The sequence below is a fragment of the Danio aesculapii genome, chromosome 8 (assembly GCF_903798145.1).
Source record: "Danio aesculapii chromosome 8, fDanAes4.1, whole genome shotgun sequence".
NCBI classification, from domain to species: domain Eukaryota; kingdom Metazoa; phylum Chordata; class Actinopteri; order Cypriniformes; family Danionidae; genus Danio; species Danio aesculapii.
The window spans coordinates 30,183,249-30,202,999 of NC_079442.1; the positions used below are offsets into that span (position 1 = coordinate 30,183,249).

At 35.0% G+C, this 19,751-nt stretch overlaps 2 protein-coding genes across 2 annotated transcripts; both read right to left on the reverse strand.

The window, feature by feature from the left end:
• Nucleotides 1-145: 145 nt before the first annotated feature.
• On the reverse strand, nucleotides 146-12,746 carry slc17a9a (solute carrier family 17 member 9a). Its single transcript, XM_056464387.1, has 13 exons — nucleotides 12,422-12,746; nucleotides 9,682-9,879; nucleotides 9,472-9,611; nucleotides 8,634-8,733; nucleotides 8,222-8,346; nucleotides 7,773-7,872; nucleotides 4,672-4,768; nucleotides 4,376-4,463; nucleotides 3,099-3,133; nucleotides 2,831-2,946; nucleotides 2,652-2,707; nucleotides 2,128-2,157; nucleotides 146-891 (listed from the first exon to the last, which is right to left on the reverse strand). The coding sequence occupies exons 1-13, from the start codon at nucleotides 12,547-12,549 to the stop codon at nucleotides 728-730; spliced, it is 1,377 nt and encodes a 458-aa protein (XP_056320362.1). The 5' UTR covers nucleotides 12,550-12,746; the 3' UTR covers nucleotides 146-727.
• A 165-nt stretch (nucleotides 12,747-12,911) lies between these two features.
• Nucleotides 12,912-19,494, reverse strand: gid8a (GID complex subunit 8 homolog a (S. cerevisiae)). Its single transcript, XM_056463678.1, has 5 exons — nucleotides 19,406-19,494; nucleotides 18,653-18,780; nucleotides 18,330-18,526; nucleotides 15,459-15,656; nucleotides 12,912-13,713 (listed from the first exon to the last, which is right to left on the reverse strand). The coding sequence occupies exons 2-5, from the start codon at nucleotides 18,768-18,770 to the stop codon at nucleotides 13,540-13,542; spliced, it is 687 nt and encodes a 228-aa protein (XP_056319653.1). The 5' UTR covers nucleotides 18,771-18,780; nucleotides 19,406-19,494; the 3' UTR covers nucleotides 12,912-13,539.
• Nucleotides 19,495-19,751: the final 257 nt, after the last annotated feature.

Consider the following 19,751-nt stretch of genomic DNA (forward strand, 5'->3'; position numbering starts at 1 on the left):
ATTAGAGTTATTCCTCCAAATATTGATTCATCAACTCTTCTGAAGTTTAATTTATGTTAAGTATAATGTTGTCTAAAAATGAACATTCATCGTGTTTGAACTTTCTTTTCTTTTTATAATCAATTTGGAAGAAATGTCCACAGAATGAAACAAATATTATTTTTAATTCAAGCACAAAACTGTATATCATTAACCTAAATGTTTTTCATAGACTGTAAACATATACAGTCTTTCATATTGAAGTCAGAATAAGCCCTCCTGTTACATGTAAATTCTTTAATATTTTTTCCACAAATTCTGTTTAACAGAGATTGTTTACCCATTTCTAAACATAATAGTTTTAATAACTGATTTCTTTTATCTTTGCTTTGATGACAGTACTTTATATTTTACTAGCTATTTATTCAAGATACTAGTATTCAGTCAGATTAAATCAAATAAGACTTTCTCCAGAAGAAACAATATTATCGGAAATACTGTGGAAATTGCCCTACTCCATTAAATATCACTTGAGAAATATTTGAAGGAGAATACATATTTCACATGAGGGCTAATAATAACAAGAGCTATTTGTTAATTAAATAAAAATAAATCTTAATTTAATGCTAAAATAAGTTATTACATAGTGTTTCAAAGTGTTCAGGAGTATCAATCCATTTGTTACAAATGACAAATAAGGAATCCCCAAGTGTGCCTCCGAGAGTTTGGCTTTGTTTCCTCTTGATGTTCAGATGATCTCAGGTTCATCCAGCTGATCAATTCTCTTCGCTTCACCCAGTGTTATAAATACTGCCACACCGATGACATTCACTAAAGCCAGCACTGAAAACACATTCACCCAGGAGCCGGTGACCTCTATCATATAGCCGGACATGTAAACCATCAGCAAACCTGTGCAAATACAGCATGATATGAGCAGATAATGAACAGCTATTGCAATTAACAGTACAGATAAAGACAATGATTATATACTATAAGTAACTGTGATGTGAATTTCACATTTTTGTAGACTACAGAATGGATCACTTCAGTTTCAGATCAGTTTCTGTTATTCATAATATAAATATAAACTGTAGACTGACCTTTTAAAACATATATAAATGCCAGTTTCTCTAGCATTAGTGCACATTAATGTTCAATGGACGCTACTCTACCTGACAAAACACAAGTCTTGTCGCCTATCCAAGTTTTAGGAACAACAAATAATAACTTGATTTCTAGTCGATCATTTGGTATCAAAAGTGGCTTATATGAAAGGCAAAGGCCTCTAGATTACGCTTATTTTACCGAAAATAAAATATGATCATGCCTTGATTTTTAATTAACTAATTAGGAAAAAGGCTTTTGCTTAGACAAAAGTCTTGTCACTTAACAGAATTACTGTACAGTACAGAATATAAAGTCATGCTGCAGTGGAAAAATAATGAATATTGTGTATGACTCCCATGAGCTTGAACGACTGCACCCATACATCTCTACAATGACTCAAATAACTTATTAATAAAGTCATCTGGAATGGCAAAGAAAGCGTTCCTGCAGGACTCTCAGAGTTCATCAAGATTCTTTGGATTCATCTTCAATGCCTCCTCCTTCATCTTACCCCAGACGTGCTCAATAACATTCATTTATGGTGACTGGGCTGGCCAATCCTGAAGCACCTTGCCCTTCTTTGCTTTCAGGAACTTTAATGTGGAGGCTGAAGGATGAGGAGCGCTATCCTGCTGAAGAATTTGCCCTCTCCAGTGGTTTGTAATGTAATGGGCAGCACAAATGTCTTGATACCTCAGGCTGTTGATGTTGCCATCCAGTCTGCAGATCTCTCGCACGCCCCCATACTGAATCTAACCCCAAACCATGATATTTCTTTCACCAAACTTGACTGATTTCTGTGAGAATCTTGGGTCCATGCGAGTTCCAATGGGTCTTCTGCAGTATTTATAATGATTGGAAGGCAGTTAAACAGATGATTCATCAGAAAAATCCACCTTCTGCCACTTTTCCGAATGATCAACTAGAAGTCAAGTTATTATTTGTTGCTCTTACAACTGGAATCGAAAACAAGACTTTTGTCAGGTAGTGCAGTCTCAGATAATTGGTTACATTAAGGATAAATGGATTATAACCCACCAGTAAAGGCTGCACATGTGTTCATAACCCCTTTAAGAAAGAGAGAGAGACATTTAGATCAAATTAATCTTAAACACATCACATTAAAGTGACATTTACACTTAAAAGAAAACATTGTGTTTAACTGAATGATAAAGTAAAAATGGTGTAAAAATGATGAAATAAAGTAAAAATGAATTTAATGAAGCATAGTACATTTTAAAAAGTGAAATAAAAAATACATTAAGGTCAAATTAAATTCAACAAAAATGTGAAATAAATAAATTTATTAATTAAAGTAAAAAGCTAAAAACAAATATGAAGTCAATTCAATTTAAATACATTTGTAATAAAAGTAAAATATTAAACAACAAAAAAGAAAAGATATTTAAATACATAAAATTAAGTTAAAATTAACAAAATTATGAACAATGTGAATTTAAACCAAATTACAATCCATTGAAGTAGCATTAAAATATAATAAATAAAATAAAATAATAATGTATATAATGAAAAAAATCTAATAAAAATGGTGTTGGTCTCACCGTACAGAGCTCCTGCACATGATGGTGCCTGGTCGTTTACATTCACAGACACTCCACTGCACAACAAAATACACACAGTGACTCTGTTGCACTTTCTCTTACATTCATATCTGAGCATCAACAATACACCCATCTGTGTACAAAATCAATACCAGACAATCAAGTTTTTAATGTCTTACCTATTGTGAAAGGTGGAGAGTCCAATAGTCAGAGACACACAAGCAACAGCCTGAATAAAACTGCTCGTCTTGCAGAGAAAGAGGATGAACACACTGGCAACTCCCATTGAACAGAACTAGACCGCATTTCAAACAAACACACATTTTGAATTTCATTACTGTTACTTCTACTACTACTACTAATACTAATGATACTAATACTACTACTACTACTAATAACAATAATAATAATGAGGGGGAAGTAAACTCATAGCTGATGTTGTGTTACCTGCATCAGTTTTCTCACAGCCGCTGTCCCACAGCCTGCCAGAATGACAAAAATATGACAACTTATGGCAACATTTTTATGTCATATTTTATTACAATTACTGACAGATTATTTCAGCCCTACTTCATGAGAAAATGCAACTTTATTATGGGGAAGCAATGTTGTAGGAATTTACATAAACAATAAATTAAATTGAAACTAAATGAAATTATAATTCATTTAAATTTTATTCTGGCACGGTGGCGCAGTGGCGCAGTGGGTAGCTCTCTCGCCTCACAGCAAGAAGGTCACTTTTGAGCCTCGGCTGGGTCAGTTAGTGTTTCTATGTGGAGTTTGCATGTTCTCCCGTGTTCACGTGGGTTTGTCCCGGGTGCTCCGATTTCCCCCACAAGTCCAAAGACACGCACTACAGGTGAACTGGCTAAATTGTCTGTAGTGTAAGTGTGTGATTGAAAGTGTGTGGGTGTTTCCCAGTGATGGGTTGCACTCGGAAGGGCATCCGCTGCATAAAACATGTGCTGGATAAGTTGCCGGTTTATTCCGCTGTGGCAACCCCAGATTAATAATGGGACTAAGCCAAAAATAAAATAAATGAATGAATAAATTTTATTCAAATTAAAGTGTTAAATTTAAAATGAAACTAAATGAAAGTAAAATAAAATTACACAAAAATTAAATAAAACAAAAATAATACAATAAATTAAAAGAAAATAAATTTTTAATGAATTCAAATGTAATTAAATAATAACATAAAATGAAAGTAAAATAAAGTTAAAATAAACTGTTTTATAAAAAAATAAAGTGTTAAATTTAAAATTAAACTAAATTAAAGAAAATTAAAGTAACATCAACATTAAATAAAATAAAATAATATAGATATTTTTAAAATAAACTACAATGAATTTTAAATGTAATTAAAATTAAATAATTACATTTAAAATGAAACATTAGATAAAATAAACTAAAATATAAAATTAAACTAAAATAAAAGGATTACATTTAAAATGATAATTAAATGTAAATAAAAATAAAGTCAAATTAAATCTGAATTGTATTAAATATAATTCATTATAAAATATATTAAAAATAAAGTTAGCAAAATTAAGACTTTTAGAATGAAGCATGAAAACGTACCCCAAAACAAATTCTTAATCTGGAATAAGGACATTATACAAAAAAAAAATCAATTTAGCTTGAACCACATCACACATTAGCCACAATGTCCCAAAATGTATACTAGTCAAGAACTGCCATGCGAGTGAGTTGGTTTCATTCACCTTGCCTAATGAGATGATCAGAGATAGAGCCTCCGAACAGTGAAGTGGGCAGTGCCACAAACCAGGGGATCACATTGAACACCCAGTCCTGTGAAGCAAAACCCAGAGGGCTTTAATAAACGGCAACATCAACCAAAAGCAGAAAAAATAAACATCAAAAAGCAAAATTCACTTCCTCTTACAATTAAATAAGTAATTAAGCAACATAGAGTTAAACTAACATATCAGCAGGAACAGCACTGGTGTGTAAACGTAGGAAGCGAACCCAAAACACACACATTAACAGGTCGGGGTACCTTAGCATGAGGAAATGTGTCTTTGAAGAATGTTGGTAACCATGACATGAGGGTGTAATAAGAGCTGCTAAAGCACAGATGAGCAATGATCATGGCCCTAAAACACACACACATATATATACAATGAGAAACTTTTTCATTAATACATTATTTTCTTTTATTATTTTAATTATTAATATAGTTTTACATCAGGTTGCAGAGTAATATGTACACACTCACTGGCTACATTGTTAAACAAACCTGTGCAACAGTGTTTTAAAGCTAATATTTAATCAGTCAATTACATGGAAGGAACTCAGTTTAGTATACATTGTCAAGAGGATCTGCTCTTCAAACTGAGCATCAAAATGCATGCGGAGGAAAGATATTTATTTAGGTAAAAGGTGACGTTGAATGTGCCATGGTGGCAGACCTACTGGGATTTTCATGCACATCCACGACTAGTACATGACTAAAAAATTGTCAAAAAAAGACAATATTCTGTGAGCTTCAAAATACAGAAACTGTATCATGACAGAATAGACCAAAATCTCTAAGGGATGTTTCTAGTACTTTGTTGAATATGCAGTGCATCCGGAAAGTATTCATAGTGCTTCACTTTTCCCAAATTGTTTTGTGTTACAGCCATATTGCAAAATGGATTAAATTAATTTATTTCCTCAAAATTCTACACACAATAATTTTTTAATTATTGCAAATTCATTACAAATAAAAAAGCTGAAAAATCACACAGTCTTTGCCGTGAAGCTCTAAATTGAGCTCAGGTACATTCTGTTTCCACTGATCTTTCTTAAGATGTTTCAGCTGCTTAATTGGAGTTCACCTGTGGTAAATTCAGTTGATTGGCTTGAAAAGCCATACAACTGTTTATAAAAGGTCCCAGGGTTGCCTCAGACTGGGGCGACGGTTCACCCCACCAAAATATCAATGGAGTGGCTTCCCAACAACTTGGTGAATGTCGTTGAGTGGCCCAGCCAGAGCCCAAACTTAAATCCTATTGAACATCTCTGGGGAGATACAATGTCGGATCCCATCCAACCTGATTGAGCTTGAGAGGTATTGCAAAGAGGAATGGGAAAAAAAACCCAAAGACAGGTGTGGCAAGCTTGTGGCATCATATTCAAAAAGACTTGAGGCTGTAATTGCTGAAAAGGTGCATCAAAGTATTGAGCAAAGGCTGTGAATACTTATGTACATGTGATTTTTCAGTTTTTTTTTTTTAAATTTGTAATAAATTTGAAACTATTTCAAAATCTTTCTTCACGTTGTCATTATGGGTTATTGTGTGTAGAATTGAGAAAATAAATAAATTTAATCCATTTTGGAATAAGGCTGTAACATTAAAAATGTGGAAAAAGTGAAGCGCTATCAATACTTTTCAGATGCACTTTATGTCAAGAAGAGGAAACGTAACTTAAAACGTAAAACATTTTGTCAGTTTAGTGGCTAATTCTTAAGAATTCGTACAAGTTCAGTTGTAGGAAAATGTATGATTTTAAAAAACATTCAATCCCACCCCTAAACCCAATTGTCATTAAGGGAATGAGCAAATCATACTAAATTGTACGAATGAGATTGTACGAATTAGCCACTAAATCAAAAGGTTACGAATTGTCATGAGATTGTGTTGGCAATTCTGAAGGCAAAAAGAGGTCCAACCAGGAACTATTCGAAATAGAAAACTAAGCCTGACACTGATACAATAAGTGAATGCAGAGAGTGAAATGAAGTGCATTTCCTTTAAGTCCGTGTGAAATCTAGATTTGCAGTACTTAATTTATCTAACATTGACTACGTTTACATGGACACCAGTAATCGAATCATTAGCCTTAATCTAATTAAGACAACAATATGATTAAAGTGTTTACATGAGCTGCTTTTTGAATGTTCCTTTCAGGATCCCGTTTTACATGTTATAGTACATAATTTGATTAATGCCAATGCATCACCACGCTATCCACATTTCCTCCAGAGTTTCATGTAATTCTGTGTGTTTCATTTTTAATTTGTCGACTTTAACTGCAGTTTGGCACTTTCACTTTCATTCAGGAACATTTCATGTATGCCCCCTGTGAAAAACAAGATATTGGATGCGAGTATGAACTGCTGGAAGAGTGTTGTTTTAATGGAATTTCATACCGCACACTGAATGGGAGAAAAAAACCTCCGCATTTCGCTGTGTATGTGTCTGTGGTCTTTACTGACTCGGTAGGTGCAAAGAATAGTGTCAAACAGCCGTGTGTGTGTGTGGACCAACCTGTCGCAAAATGCAGCAAAAAGTCCTAAATGATAGAAATAGTTTGCTTGAGGTGTTTACATGTCTGTACTCCACTTCAATAATGTGACTAACATCGACATACTCCACGTCTTAATTCGATTTTTCTTTAGTTCGATTATGACCTTAATCTGATTAAATTATTCAAAAATCACCGTTAACATGGTACACTCTTAATCAGAGTATTGTCTTAATCATATTAAAATCTGATTATTGGTGTCCATGTAAACATAGTCATTTTTTTTTAAGGTGAATAATAAATAGATGCAAGCTAAGCCATGAAAAAAAAATGTTTTGGTAATCTTCAAACAAATTCTGATCATTTGCTTCTGCCTTTGCAGTGGTGGTTCTTTTGTTGATGTCAAATTGAGGGCTTCCTTAGCAACTATATATCAATATTCTTAACCACAGGAAAAGAAAGCCCTACCCCTACTCAATATTCTGTTTCAGTCAGAAGTACATCATCATACTAAAATAAAAGTCTCAGCAACTTCTGGTTCAGTCCACGTGATGTACTTCCAACTGAAACTGAATTTTGAGTAGGGGCTTTTTGGACTCCACCTCTTATTTTTCACTGGCAGCAGACAAATGCTTGGAAGGACGTGTCTAAGCATATTTTGCCAAAGCCATCAAACTAATGTGATCCGAAAAGGATTGCCATTCCAGAGCGATTTAGGTTAGATTTTGATTGAAGTTTACCAAACAAAGACTTCTTAGTGGACTAACTTGCATGGACTAATTGTTCACCTTAAGACGAACAATATGCTAGAGCAAAATTAATATTTTACATTTGGATTTCAAGCAGACTTTAAGTTTTGAACCTCACCAGACACTAGGCTCTCTGAGGAGATAGAGCCAGTTAATTCTAGAGGATTCAGACACATCTTTTCTGCTGATCCACAGCAAGTCCAGAGAGAAATCTGTACCTGTGACAAACAAAAAACCTCAAAAGCTTTTTCTGAAGACCAATATAAGATAAGAAATCTTACTGTGTTGTGTGGTGAGTCAGATTATTAAAACAAAAAGTGTTGCTAAACAGCACTGGCAAAGAAAAGGTCCAATTACTCCATCCACACAGTTTCTATGGCAAACACCAATACTGAAGTCAACACTCTTTGGTTCTGATTCACTGTTATTTCCTAAGGAGAATTAATTATACCAATACTGGCCTTTACAATAATAAAATAGCTCATCATTCCAAAACATATGTACAAAATCTCTAGAACAATGTTGATTAAATTTTAAAGGATCATTTAATGGAAAGATTTTAAATACCTTGAAGAAGACATTTCCATACACAACATGCCCAGAGAACAGCAAGGAGACCAGCTCCATAAAACACACTCTGCCACCCAAACCAGTCCAGCATCAGGGAGCCCACTCCTCCAACCAGCAGCATCCTGACAGAACACCAACAAGAGTACAAATGTACTGAGTTGTTTTAGCCTAAATTTAAGTAAAATATTGAAAAATCCAACCACTGGGTTAAATATTCAATGGAAAATTATTGGATTTGTTGACATTTTATTTCAATTTCGATAAAAACAACTCAGCATTTATTAAGAGTAGGACAATAAAGGCATATAATTTCACAGATACCCATCAAAAAGACTTAAAACAAGTTTCTATAGACAAAAAAAATGTAAGGATTTTGGACATTATTGTAAGCCACGTATAGTTTTCTTACCCAAGGTAGCAGCCACAGGCCAGAGTGCTCATCAATAAACCTCTCTCCCCCTCCGTCACCCGCTGAGAACAGATACTGACCAGAGAAGGGTAGTGAACTCCTGTAAACAACAATGATGGTCACTGAAATTCTTTGCCTCTGAATCCTCTTCATGAAAGCCAAAAAACATTCTTTAGTCAGACATAAATATGGGAAAAGTCAAAGTTGTGCTAAGAGGGGTATCATTAATGTTGACATTAATCTTAATCTAATTGGCATTAATCTTATTTAAGATTAATTAGTAATTGACATTACTAATCATATTTATACAATTAAAAATGTCAATTATTTTGGGATAAAAAGTAAAGAAAATGTTTATTATAAATGCAGCATGTATTAGGAAAACTAAATAAAATGACAGGAATAATTGAATTTCTCATACATATATTATACTTTTCACAACATTTTTATAATTGTCATATTTATGTAATATATTATTCATAATTATGACTCATATTTTTGTCTTTATATGCTGTGATTATCAATTAGCAAAGCCTTTACATTGTTTTTCTCTTCTGTGATGGAAACATCCTTTCATAAAGGGCCACATGAGATATAAGTGAAGGCAAAAAACATGTGCTGTGCAAAATGAACCACTAAAATGACTGCAGACGAGCAGATTCAGATTAAACTAACTTAGACCCACCCTAGTAATTACGCACATTGCCCCCAGCATCTGATCTCACAGGCATACTAAAAGGGAAATGTCTAGTTCAAACATGCAGACACATTTCTAAGATTCATAGAATCTGTCCAATATCTTTCCCTCTTTTCACACTGTCCCTCCTAATGTCCTCACCTTGCATTACACCCAATAGAAACCTGGACGCTGTCATTGTAAGGAGAGGCGAGAGTCCAGTGTTGGCCAGTATCGGGGTCAGAGATGTCATTAAGCCCCATGAGGAGGTGGACAGAAGCAGGACTCGTTCTCCTCCAATCCTGGAAAAACAAATCTTCATAATCAGAATCAACATCATCTACAGCCTCAGACTTTGAAATAAACACTTACCTGTCACTGGCATGACCCCCAACCACCTGAGTAAAACAGTAGCCCCAGAAAAAAGCCCCCAGCACCATGCCAGTCTCTGTCTTGCTCCATTCAAATTCTCTGGCCATAGTGACGGCACAGATCGGCATGGCCATCCGTGACCAGTGGAGAAGACATGTGACCAGCAGTAGCATCAGGGTCCACGTCCGGGCTAGTGGCCTGCAGCAGATGGACATTACAATTATAAAAGTGTGTAATAGGTGGCTCACTGTATCTCAAATGTTCATGTGTACAGAGGTCAGCATACATAAGTACACCCCTCACAAATCTCTCTTTTAAATTCATATTTTCAATAGGAAGCTATACAGTATTATATTTGTGCATATACATTAGTTCTGTATATTACTACATTTAGACATTTTATACTATTAGACATTCAGTCAGTACTGAAGCCAAATCTGAAGCTTATCTACCAAAATAACTTACAATAACGGTCCAAAAACTAGTACACCCAAGCGTATATGTTATAGAAAAATATTAAATATAAATTTTAAAATGAGAAAAAAAATCAAGAGAAAATTTAGTTGAAATTTTGTGGGTTGTAATTTTTTTTCTATATTTTGCTTGAATTTAACTGTATTATCTTTCTTTTTCTAAATATGTTTGGTGACTAAAGTAATATTTTAATAAATATATCTGTTTAATAAATCTGTTTTGTTTAAATGCACCAAAATTCATTGCCTATATTCACTGAGAAATGGATAGAAATATTCATTTTCAAAATGAGGTGTACTCAATAATGCTGAGCACTGTATATAGTGGGTGACATGAAATTTTTGATAAATAATTTTTGGCATTAATTGCTTTTAAAATACCCCAAAACAGAGTTATTTAAATTAACTAAAACTGAAATCATCAAATCCTAAAATGTATTTATTTATTTATTTTTTTAACTATTGGCATTGATTTCACACCAATGGAAACCTGGAATCCTCTCGTATTCCAAAGATAGCCTTTTTAAAGTGGAAAAACATTCTATTTACCTTGTTAAAGAAAAGACTAAGAAAAAATTGTAAATTTTTATAACACTACTAAAAAAATCTTTGTGTAACCCAAAATGGCTCTGTGGAATCACTGTAAAAACTCTTAAGAGTGACAAGATGCCTTAAGATAAGCCTATACATCTCGATTATCTTAAGAATAAACTTAATAGAAACTCTATAGACCACTGGTCTACAGAAATAATTATCTATAGAGCCATGCTAGACAGAAATTAAAAGTAGCAAATAAAAATGACAAAAATGCAACAAAATTACAGTAACTACGCAATCACATGTGTATATGTATCCCTTTAACTGCCCCACTAATAAAATACATTTCTGGATTGGATTTCTTAACCCCTAATGTCACTAGTTAACTCAATGCATTTTTTTTCAACACATTCCATAGTTTCTAAAATATCAACCATTCGGTAGAGGTTAATATGTTGGTTTAAAAGTACCAGAATTAATGCATATACTATGAAAAATCTCAAAATATGAAGTGTAAAACCAATTTATTTAAAAACAATCAAAATAAAACATTTCTGAATACTAAATCATCTTTTCTTTTGAAGCAAGCGTTTTTGTTTTGTTTTGTTTTTTACAATAAAACCAAAATCAAGTGTAGTAGTGCAACAGGATTATATTTGTTTTATTTTCTTGTAAACCAACAATGCTGTGTGTAAACCATTATTTACAACAGTCATCAATTTAAACAGTCAAAATATACTCAACCATTTGGTAGAGTTAATTAAGAACACTTTATTAAAAAAAATCTTGGGGTAACCTAAAATGGCTCTGTGGAATCACTGTGAAAACTCTTAAGAGTGACAAGATGCCTAAGATAGGCCTATACACTCATCCCTGGTTTTACAAACAAGGTTTAAGGCTAGTCAAGATTAAATTGCATGTTTGAGTTTTCTCAACTCAAAATAACTTGCGCTGAGATGTCTTAAAATACGTCAGTGTCTTTTTATTTTGTCTCCAGGTGCACACTAGTAATACATTTTTTAAGGCCATTTTTATAAATGTGGCTTAAAGCCTAATTTAATAAAGGACTGGTCCTGGCTTAATCTAAGCCCTGTTTGTGAAACTGGGCCTTAATGTACTGAACTAAAACCAACTTAAGAATAAATACTCTATAGGCCACAAGTCTATAGAAATAATTCTCTATAGATCCGTGCAATACAGATATTAAAAATAGCAAATACACATTACAATAACACAACAAAATTACTATAACCAAGCAATCAATGTTGCAACCGCAGAACTTATTCAGTGGGTATGTATTCATGTATGTGTCCTTGTATGTTTTGAATGACATTTCCTAATTTCCATTTGGAATAAATGTCATGAGTAGGAGGCTAGTTTAAAGAATAAAAATAAAATAAATACGTTTACTCAAACACATATTCACCGCGAAACTGAATTTCTACGAGTTCTCCTAATGTTTCCATATATAATCCGCCCTAATAAACATCAAAATATCAAGGGACCGCTGAGACAAAGTAGATGATTTCTATGCAACAGTTGCCAGGAAGCAAAATTTAGGGAAGGATGATGGAGGAGAGTTCCAGCATGCGGTTTCAGTGAGTTTACCGTTGATTACACGAGAATGTTTAACCTGCGGCGCTCCTGAAGACGAGTTCCAGTGCCATCAACGCACAGATGAAGGATGTTTAAATATATGAATTTAAGCAAACAAAGTTTATCAATCATACCTTGGCCATACTGTTGGCTTGTCGTTAATTTGCGTTATCTTTAATCCAGGTGTACTGCAGTCGCACTGTTTTATGAAAGGTGCGTCCTCATGAGGGTTTAGGAGGTCAGTTTCCTGCTCATCGGCCATTACATCCAAATGAGTAAAAACCGGTCACTGACCACCGGCTCTAAACCGAACAAGAAAGTTTGCATTTTAGAGCACGCAAAGAACAGAAAAAAGGCGGAGACGCGCTTCCGACACACCTACATGACAGTTTTGTTTTGGAGAGCAACTCTTCCTGAACGGCTTTTATTCATGTCGACTGTGAGAATGTGGTCATTCTTGTTTATCTGGTGACAACGTAGGAACACTGGATGAAACATCCCTTGATGGAACATTGTTCTGGATTGAAAAGATCTCTATAGATTCTGAGGGTCTTAACAAACATAAGCTAACATAAAATGTGAATCCAGAAAAAAATCTAGTACACAACATTTACTGTGAAATCAACTTTATCCCAAACAAGCAGTACAAAATGTGAACAAAAATTAAACCATAAACAAAATGCTTCAAATCTGTAATGACAATATGTGTTATATTGTAATTAAAATAGCTTATAATGGAAGTCTAAAACATTTGCTTAATTGACCACATCTGTAGCTGCGCATAAATAAAAAATGAATTACAGGAATTGTGATAAAGGTAGTTCAGTAATATCAGTCTCCAGCTAAACTAAAAATAAATCTGATTACTTTTCTTTATAACCAGAAACTGAAAACTCCCTCAAAAAGAGCCTAATATAAGCATGAGGACACAGTGTTGAGAAAGACGATGGAAAATACATAAAACACAGATATGTCAGTCCGAAAGTGTCCATAGTACCATAGGAATACTCTATATTCTTCAGAAAATAGGCTACCAGCATAGTAAATGGTAGATTTAAATAAAGATTTAGGCTTACTGCTTTCAGTCAATATAGTTTTGATTGAAATAAAACCATATACTGTTAAGTTAGTTTTTATAGAGGCCTCAATGAAAAAACATTATATATAGATTTATATTTTCCATCCAGCCACTGACTGTTCATAAATAGGACAAAAAAACAAAAACAAAGTGTGTCCATGTGCATTACAGTCTCTACTTGGGGTCTTCGATGGTGCCCTTGCTGAGGTCTGTCATTCTGGAGTATTTCACTTTTTTCTGGTCCAGTTCATTCTGAGCCCACAGTAAAAGCTTCAGCAGTTTTGCTAATTTCGGAGTAGATTCCCTGTTTTCATAGTCTAGAACAGCCTGGTTGACCTCGCTCCACACCTATAGAGGGAGACAGAGAAGCCAGCAGTAAGAAGGGATGATCATATATGCAGGATTCCTACTAAATACTGTCATGCTCTCTACTGCAGTGTTTTCCCAACCCTGTTCCTAAAGGCACACCAACAGTACACATTTTCAACCTCTTCCTAATTAAACACACTGGAATAGACTCATTAGAACATTAGAAGAGACTCCAAAACCTCAAATTAATAGGTCAGATAAGGGAGACATCCAAAATACACTCACCGGCCACTTTATTAGGTACAAATTACTAGTACCAGGTTGGACCCGTTTTTGCCTTCGGAACTGCCTTAATCCTTTGTGGCATAGATTTAACAAGGTACTGGAAATATTCCTCAGAGATTTTGGTCCACATTGACATGATAGCATCACGCAGTTGCTGCACATTTGTAGGTTGCACATACATGATACAAATCTCCCGTTGCACCACATCCCAAAGGTGCTCTACTAGATTGAGAACTGGTGACTGTGGAGGCCATTTGAGTACAGTGAACTCATTGTCATGTTCAAGAAACCAGTCCGAGATGATTCACAATTTATGACATTGTGCGTTATCCTGCTGGAAGTAGCCATCAGAAGATGGGTACACTGTGGTCATGAAGGGATGGACATGGTCAGCACTCTGGTAGGCTGTGGCATGGACAGAATGCTCAAATGGTACTAATGGGCCCAAAGTGTGGCAAGAAAATATCCACCACACCATTACACCACCACCAACAGCCTGAACTGTTAGGGAGGATGGATCCATGCTATTGACGCCTAATTCTGACCCGGCCATCTAAATGTTGCAGCAGAAATCGAGACTGTCAGCACCAGTGGTGTATTGGTTAGTGCGTCGACACATGCACTTCAGTGCTCTCAGTGACCAGAGTACGATTCCGCCTCGCGGTCCTATGCCGATCCTTCCCCTCTCTCTGCTCCCCATGCTTTCCTGTCAATACTCTCTACTGTTCTATCCAATAAAAGTGAAAACCCTGAAAAAATAATTATTAAAAAAAAAAAGAAATCGAGACTCAGGCAATGTTTTTTCATTCTTCTATAGCCCAATTTTGGTGAGCCTGTGTGAACTGTAGCCTCAGTTTCCTGTTCTTACTTGACAGGAGTGGCACCTAGTGTGGCCTTCTGCTGCTGTAGCCCATCTGCCTCAAGGTTGGACATGTTGTGTGTTCAGAGATGCTCTTCCTCATACCTCGCTTATAACGAGTGGTTATTTGAGTTACTGTTGCGTTTCTATCAGCTTAAACCAGTCTGGCCATTCTCCTCTGACCTCTGGCATCAACAAGGCATTTGCACCCACAGAACTGCCGCTCACTGGATATTTTCTTTTTGTTGAACCATTCTCTGTAAACCCTAGAGAAGGTTGTGCGTGAAAATCTCAGTAGATCAGCAGTTTCTGAAATACTCAGACCAGCCCATCTGGCACCAACAACCATGTTTACACGTTCAAAGTCACTTAAATCACCTTTCTTCCCCATTCTGATGCTCGGTTTAAATTGCAGCAGATCGTCTTAACCATTTCAACATGCCCAAATGCATTGAGTTGCTGCCATGTGTTTGGCTGATTAGAAATTTGCATTATTGAGCTGTACCTAATAAAGTGGCCAGTGAGTGTAAGTACTGTTGGGAAACATTATTTTACTGTATCTTAGCTGGAGAAGGTCTGTCGCGGAAACACAAAAAGATCTGTAACCAATCTGTATGTTCTACATTATTATAACACACACCTTCTGCCTCTGCATCATGTTGAGCAGGTCTCCAAACGGCGACTCTTCAGGGTTGTCAAAAGCGAGCAGTGCCAGTGTTCTCTCCATCTCAGTCAGACACTCTCTGCTCTCCTCACCCTGTTCAGCCAGCTGGGACTGTGCAAACTCCAGCGCCGCCTCCGTCTCCCGCAGACGGATCAGCTCAATCAGATGCTGCTGCTGCGGTTAAAAAAAAAAATTCAAGATTTAGGACTGAAAGATATTGGGAAAAACTCACATTATACAAAAAATACAGAACTACATGACTCAAATAGCAACATTTGGACAATACAAAATTCTGGAGTGTGTTGGAGAATTTTGATATAGGATTTTAAGGACTAAATGTTTCAGTAATGATTTTAAAAATGGCTGCAGTGTGTTCTACAAGTAGTGTTATTTGAGTATTTTTCTATTGAAATGTCATGTTTAACTTAAAATGTTTCTTTGTTATCTTTTTCTGAAATGTACTATTTTAAAGTAACAACATGATTTTAAATCCTAATATTCTCTAGTTTTATTTTTTTACCACTTTCAAATGACAATAAATATTTATATTTATATGATTGTAAAAATGTTTTAGTGTAAAATTGCAGAACTAATCTCTATCAATGTATTATTTTTTAATGACAACCCATCAGACTTTTATTTTGATGGTTTGAAAAAAAAATATGCACAGGTTTCAGAGTGATACTTGTTTTTATTTTACTTGAATTTTTAATAAACGTTTATTACTGTTTCTAAATGTTGTTATTAGTTATTGGCTATCTATTACAATGCAGGAATAGAAAAGACTAAAGCTGCGTCCAAAATCACCTACTACTCAGTAGGTACTAAATTTAAATTTACTTAAAGACCGTTAGAAAAGTACATTCTACATAGTGAATGTGAAAGCATGAATGGAACTCGGACGTACAACATCCACCATTTGTCATTGATCACGTGACCTACCCACGTCAGTTGCTTCGCTTCACTTCCATTGATGAATTCTCTGACGTGGCATCAAGGGATAGCGTAGCGTCCATTGGATGCGAACTTCAGAATCTCACCGAAAGTAGTAGGTTATCTGGGTAACTTAACGCTTACTGTTTTTCAATTCTATGAATTCAGACATACTACTTGGCTCGCATACTGTTTTTAACATACTATACAGTATGGAAGTATGCGATTTTGGACAGAATTAATTGACAGAAAACTTAAAAGGCTCAATAAACATGATAATGCAATACATATCATTATCTAATCCCTTTGTGCTTTAAACCTTTCAATGACGCATTTTGCATCGAATGCACAAATATTAATAATATTTATATTCATCATATTAACAATACTTTTTCTGCAAATAAATCTTATTTATGGCTTTCATCTCAGTCTATACTATCAAATGCTGCTGTGCTATCTTTAAAAGAAATGTAGTTTATTAAAATATGTATTTCTGTACAATTTATAGTTTAAGCATGACTTTTAAAACCATACCAAGAAACATACTACATTTTAGATTTAGGTTTAGAGCAGCCCTTATTGACTTTTATTTGTGCCCGACTAAATAGGTTTTTTTCCCGCACTAAATGTTAAAATTTTGTATCAAATTGCCACAGCATGATTAGGCATGGAACTATAACCGGTTTCGAGGTTTACTGCGGTTTGGATAAGTCAAGGTTTTAAATATGTGTATATGTGTTTTTTATGACTATTTAATTTAGTTTTTAGGGCAACAATATCTCCTGCAGAATAGGACCCTCCTCATTAAAAGCTACTGTTTCAAAATATTTTATATGTTTCTTAAAATAAAATATATTGTGTACAATGGGGGAAAATATTACTGTGAAACCATGATATTTTTATCCAAGGTTATCATACCGTCACAATGTTATACTGGCCCATGCCTAAGCACGATGTATCTAGAATAACTGCTAAAGTATCCACTAACGCTTTTTTTATATATATTATTGTCATACATATATTTACATCACAAATATATATATTTTTTATTCTTTACTATATTTTTCTCTATAATGAAGTAGCCTGTATTTAGTCGATTGTGCTTAACACAGTTTTAGTTCCACACTAGGTCTCAAACTGGATTCCTTGAGGGCCGCAGCTCTGCAGTTTTGCTCCAACTCTATACAAACACAGCTGATCACACTAATCAAGGTGTTCAAAACTACTAGAGACTATTAAGCAGGTGTGAGTTGGAGGTGGTTGGAGCTAAACTATGCAGAGCTGTGGCCCTCCAGGAATTGAGTTTGAGAACATTGATCTACATTGATATTAAAACAAAAATTGTGCTGGTATTAGATCGCTATCTGGCAGTACTCTGAATTGTTGTTAGGTATGAGCCGGTATAAGATTCTAACTGTATGATAACCTTGGATAAACATATCACGGTTTTACAGTATTGTGATTACTGCTATAAAATATATATATATTTTTTTAAATGTCTGGGGGAAAAAAAACTACTTTTTTCCACTTTGAACCCAATACATTTTATTTTGAGAAACATTTAAAACATTTTGCAGCAGTAAACATGTCAGGCTAAATAACTCAAATAAATCACTGACTTCTGCTGTCTTTATTTGTTTCAAAAACACTGATTTCTATACAATTTAAAATGGTATCTTTGGATATCTTTTCTGCTGGAGATACTGTTGTCCTAAAGAAATATAAATAAAAAATCTTACATATACCTTAGGAACGGTATAGCAGAAAATTGTGGCAGATTTAAAACCTTTGCTTTTCCAAACCGCAGTATACCTTGAAAACGGTTATCGTCCCATACCTAATGGTTGGTTCTGTATAAAACCATTCCTTCTAATATCTGTTAGACATTTCCTCCATACGAAATCAGGTGTTTACCTGAAGGTGAAAGTAAAGGTATCGATTGGTGTCAAGGAGCTCTGGGTGGAGGCTGTTAATGAGAGCAATGGCTTCCTGGATCTGACCTTTCAGAACCATTTCCCTGATCTTTATCCTCTCATCCAGAGAGTCCAGATCAACATTCGGCTCAATCCCAGATTCCATGCGGAACTTTTCTGCAGCCTCTTTAAAACCCTCTGTAGAAGGAAAAGAGAGATCCACCATGCAGATTAGGCTTTTGATTTTGCAGTAATATTATGCAAAGTAACAGGTGGATAATTTACACATTTATTTGAATAAAGCACAAAATAAAACTTACATACCGGTTACTAAATAGTTCATGATGAGCCTGTTCATGTCCGCCCTCTGAATGTGCACATTATTCAGTTTATCCATCCATTCCTCCTTTGTAATGTCCTCAGGCTTTTCTGAATAGCTCATCACGGATGTGCTGGGTTAAACATGACATGAAATGATAACAAATATCATTTTGCACATATTTAACATGACATTAATGCACATTCACTCACTTTTTTTATTAAATGTAATTGTAAGAAAAGAAGTGTGGTTTATTTTTTAGTGTATGTTGCGTTTGGTTGTCCAAATTATAAAGAAAGAGAAACCTATTTTCGCTTGAAGGCAGACTAAGATGAAGTTGTTGGTGTTTGACGGTAAATGAATGAACTGCACTGTGCGCGTTCATATTTTCGCGGTGTTTCTGCTCATAGACACAGGCACAACAGAGCAGCCAGCGGATCACGGGACAGCCACACAGCACACGAGACGTAAAAACAACCTTTTTAAATGGTGACACTTATGCAATCGACAATTAAAATCAATAAAATCTATACAACTGAATGTTTCGCGAGTATCTGGGCACGAAAATAAACAAACGCCGAGCGCACGAGCGCGTGACAGCCAAAAAACGGGCTTGTTCAGCCATTTTCTAGCCACAACATTTACCGGTGAGCACGCATAAAAATAAAATAATCCGTAATTGAATTTATTTGAGCGGTTTTCTGTTAATTCTACTTGTATATTTCGCAAAATATTAAGAATCGACATAAAATACTTACTGTTTACGGTTATAAATAGCGATGGGCCTCAGCGAAGATCACGCGATAACAAAGAAGAGCTCGTAACGAGACTTGATGGGAGGTCTGTGATTGGCTGAAATAGTGACGTCACGGTTGCTGTGGCAAAGCTGGAAAGGTTGCCAGATCAGGAGGAAAATTAAAAAAAGGTTTCTAGATCAGGTGGAAAGTGACGTCGAACGAATTTACAGATTTATTTGATATACAGAACATTATATTGAAAAAATACCACCTAAATTAACTCAATTTCATGAACAATTTGTTCTTGCCTGATCACTATACAAGCACAACGTCTGTCCTTACAAAATTTTATTTGGAATAACCAAAA

Coding starts and splice junctions, on each gene's coding strand:
- slc17a9a (XM_056464387.1), bottom strand. CDS start 12,549: ATGGCCGATGAGCAGGAAACTGACCTCCTAAACCCTCATGAGGACGCA. Junction 4,464..4,671: donor ACACATTTCCTCATGCTAAG/GTACCCCGACCT, acceptor TTTGCTTCACAG/GACTGGGTGTTCAATGTGAT. Junction 2,708..2,830: donor CTCTCCACCTTTCACAATAG/GTAAGACATTAA, acceptor TTTGTTGTGCAG/TGGAGTGTCTGTGAATGTAA.
- gid8a (XM_056463678.1), bottom strand. CDS start 18,770: ATGAGCTATTCAGAAAAGCCTGAGGACATTACAAAGGAGGAATGGATG. Junction 18,527..18,652: donor CATGAACTATTTAGTAACCG/GTATGTAAGTTT, acceptor TTCCTTCTACAG/AGGGTTTTAAAGAGGCTGCA. Junction 15,657..18,329: donor ACCTTTACTTTCACCTTCAG/GTAAACACCTGA, acceptor TTTTAACCGCAG/CAGCAGCATCTGATTGAGCT.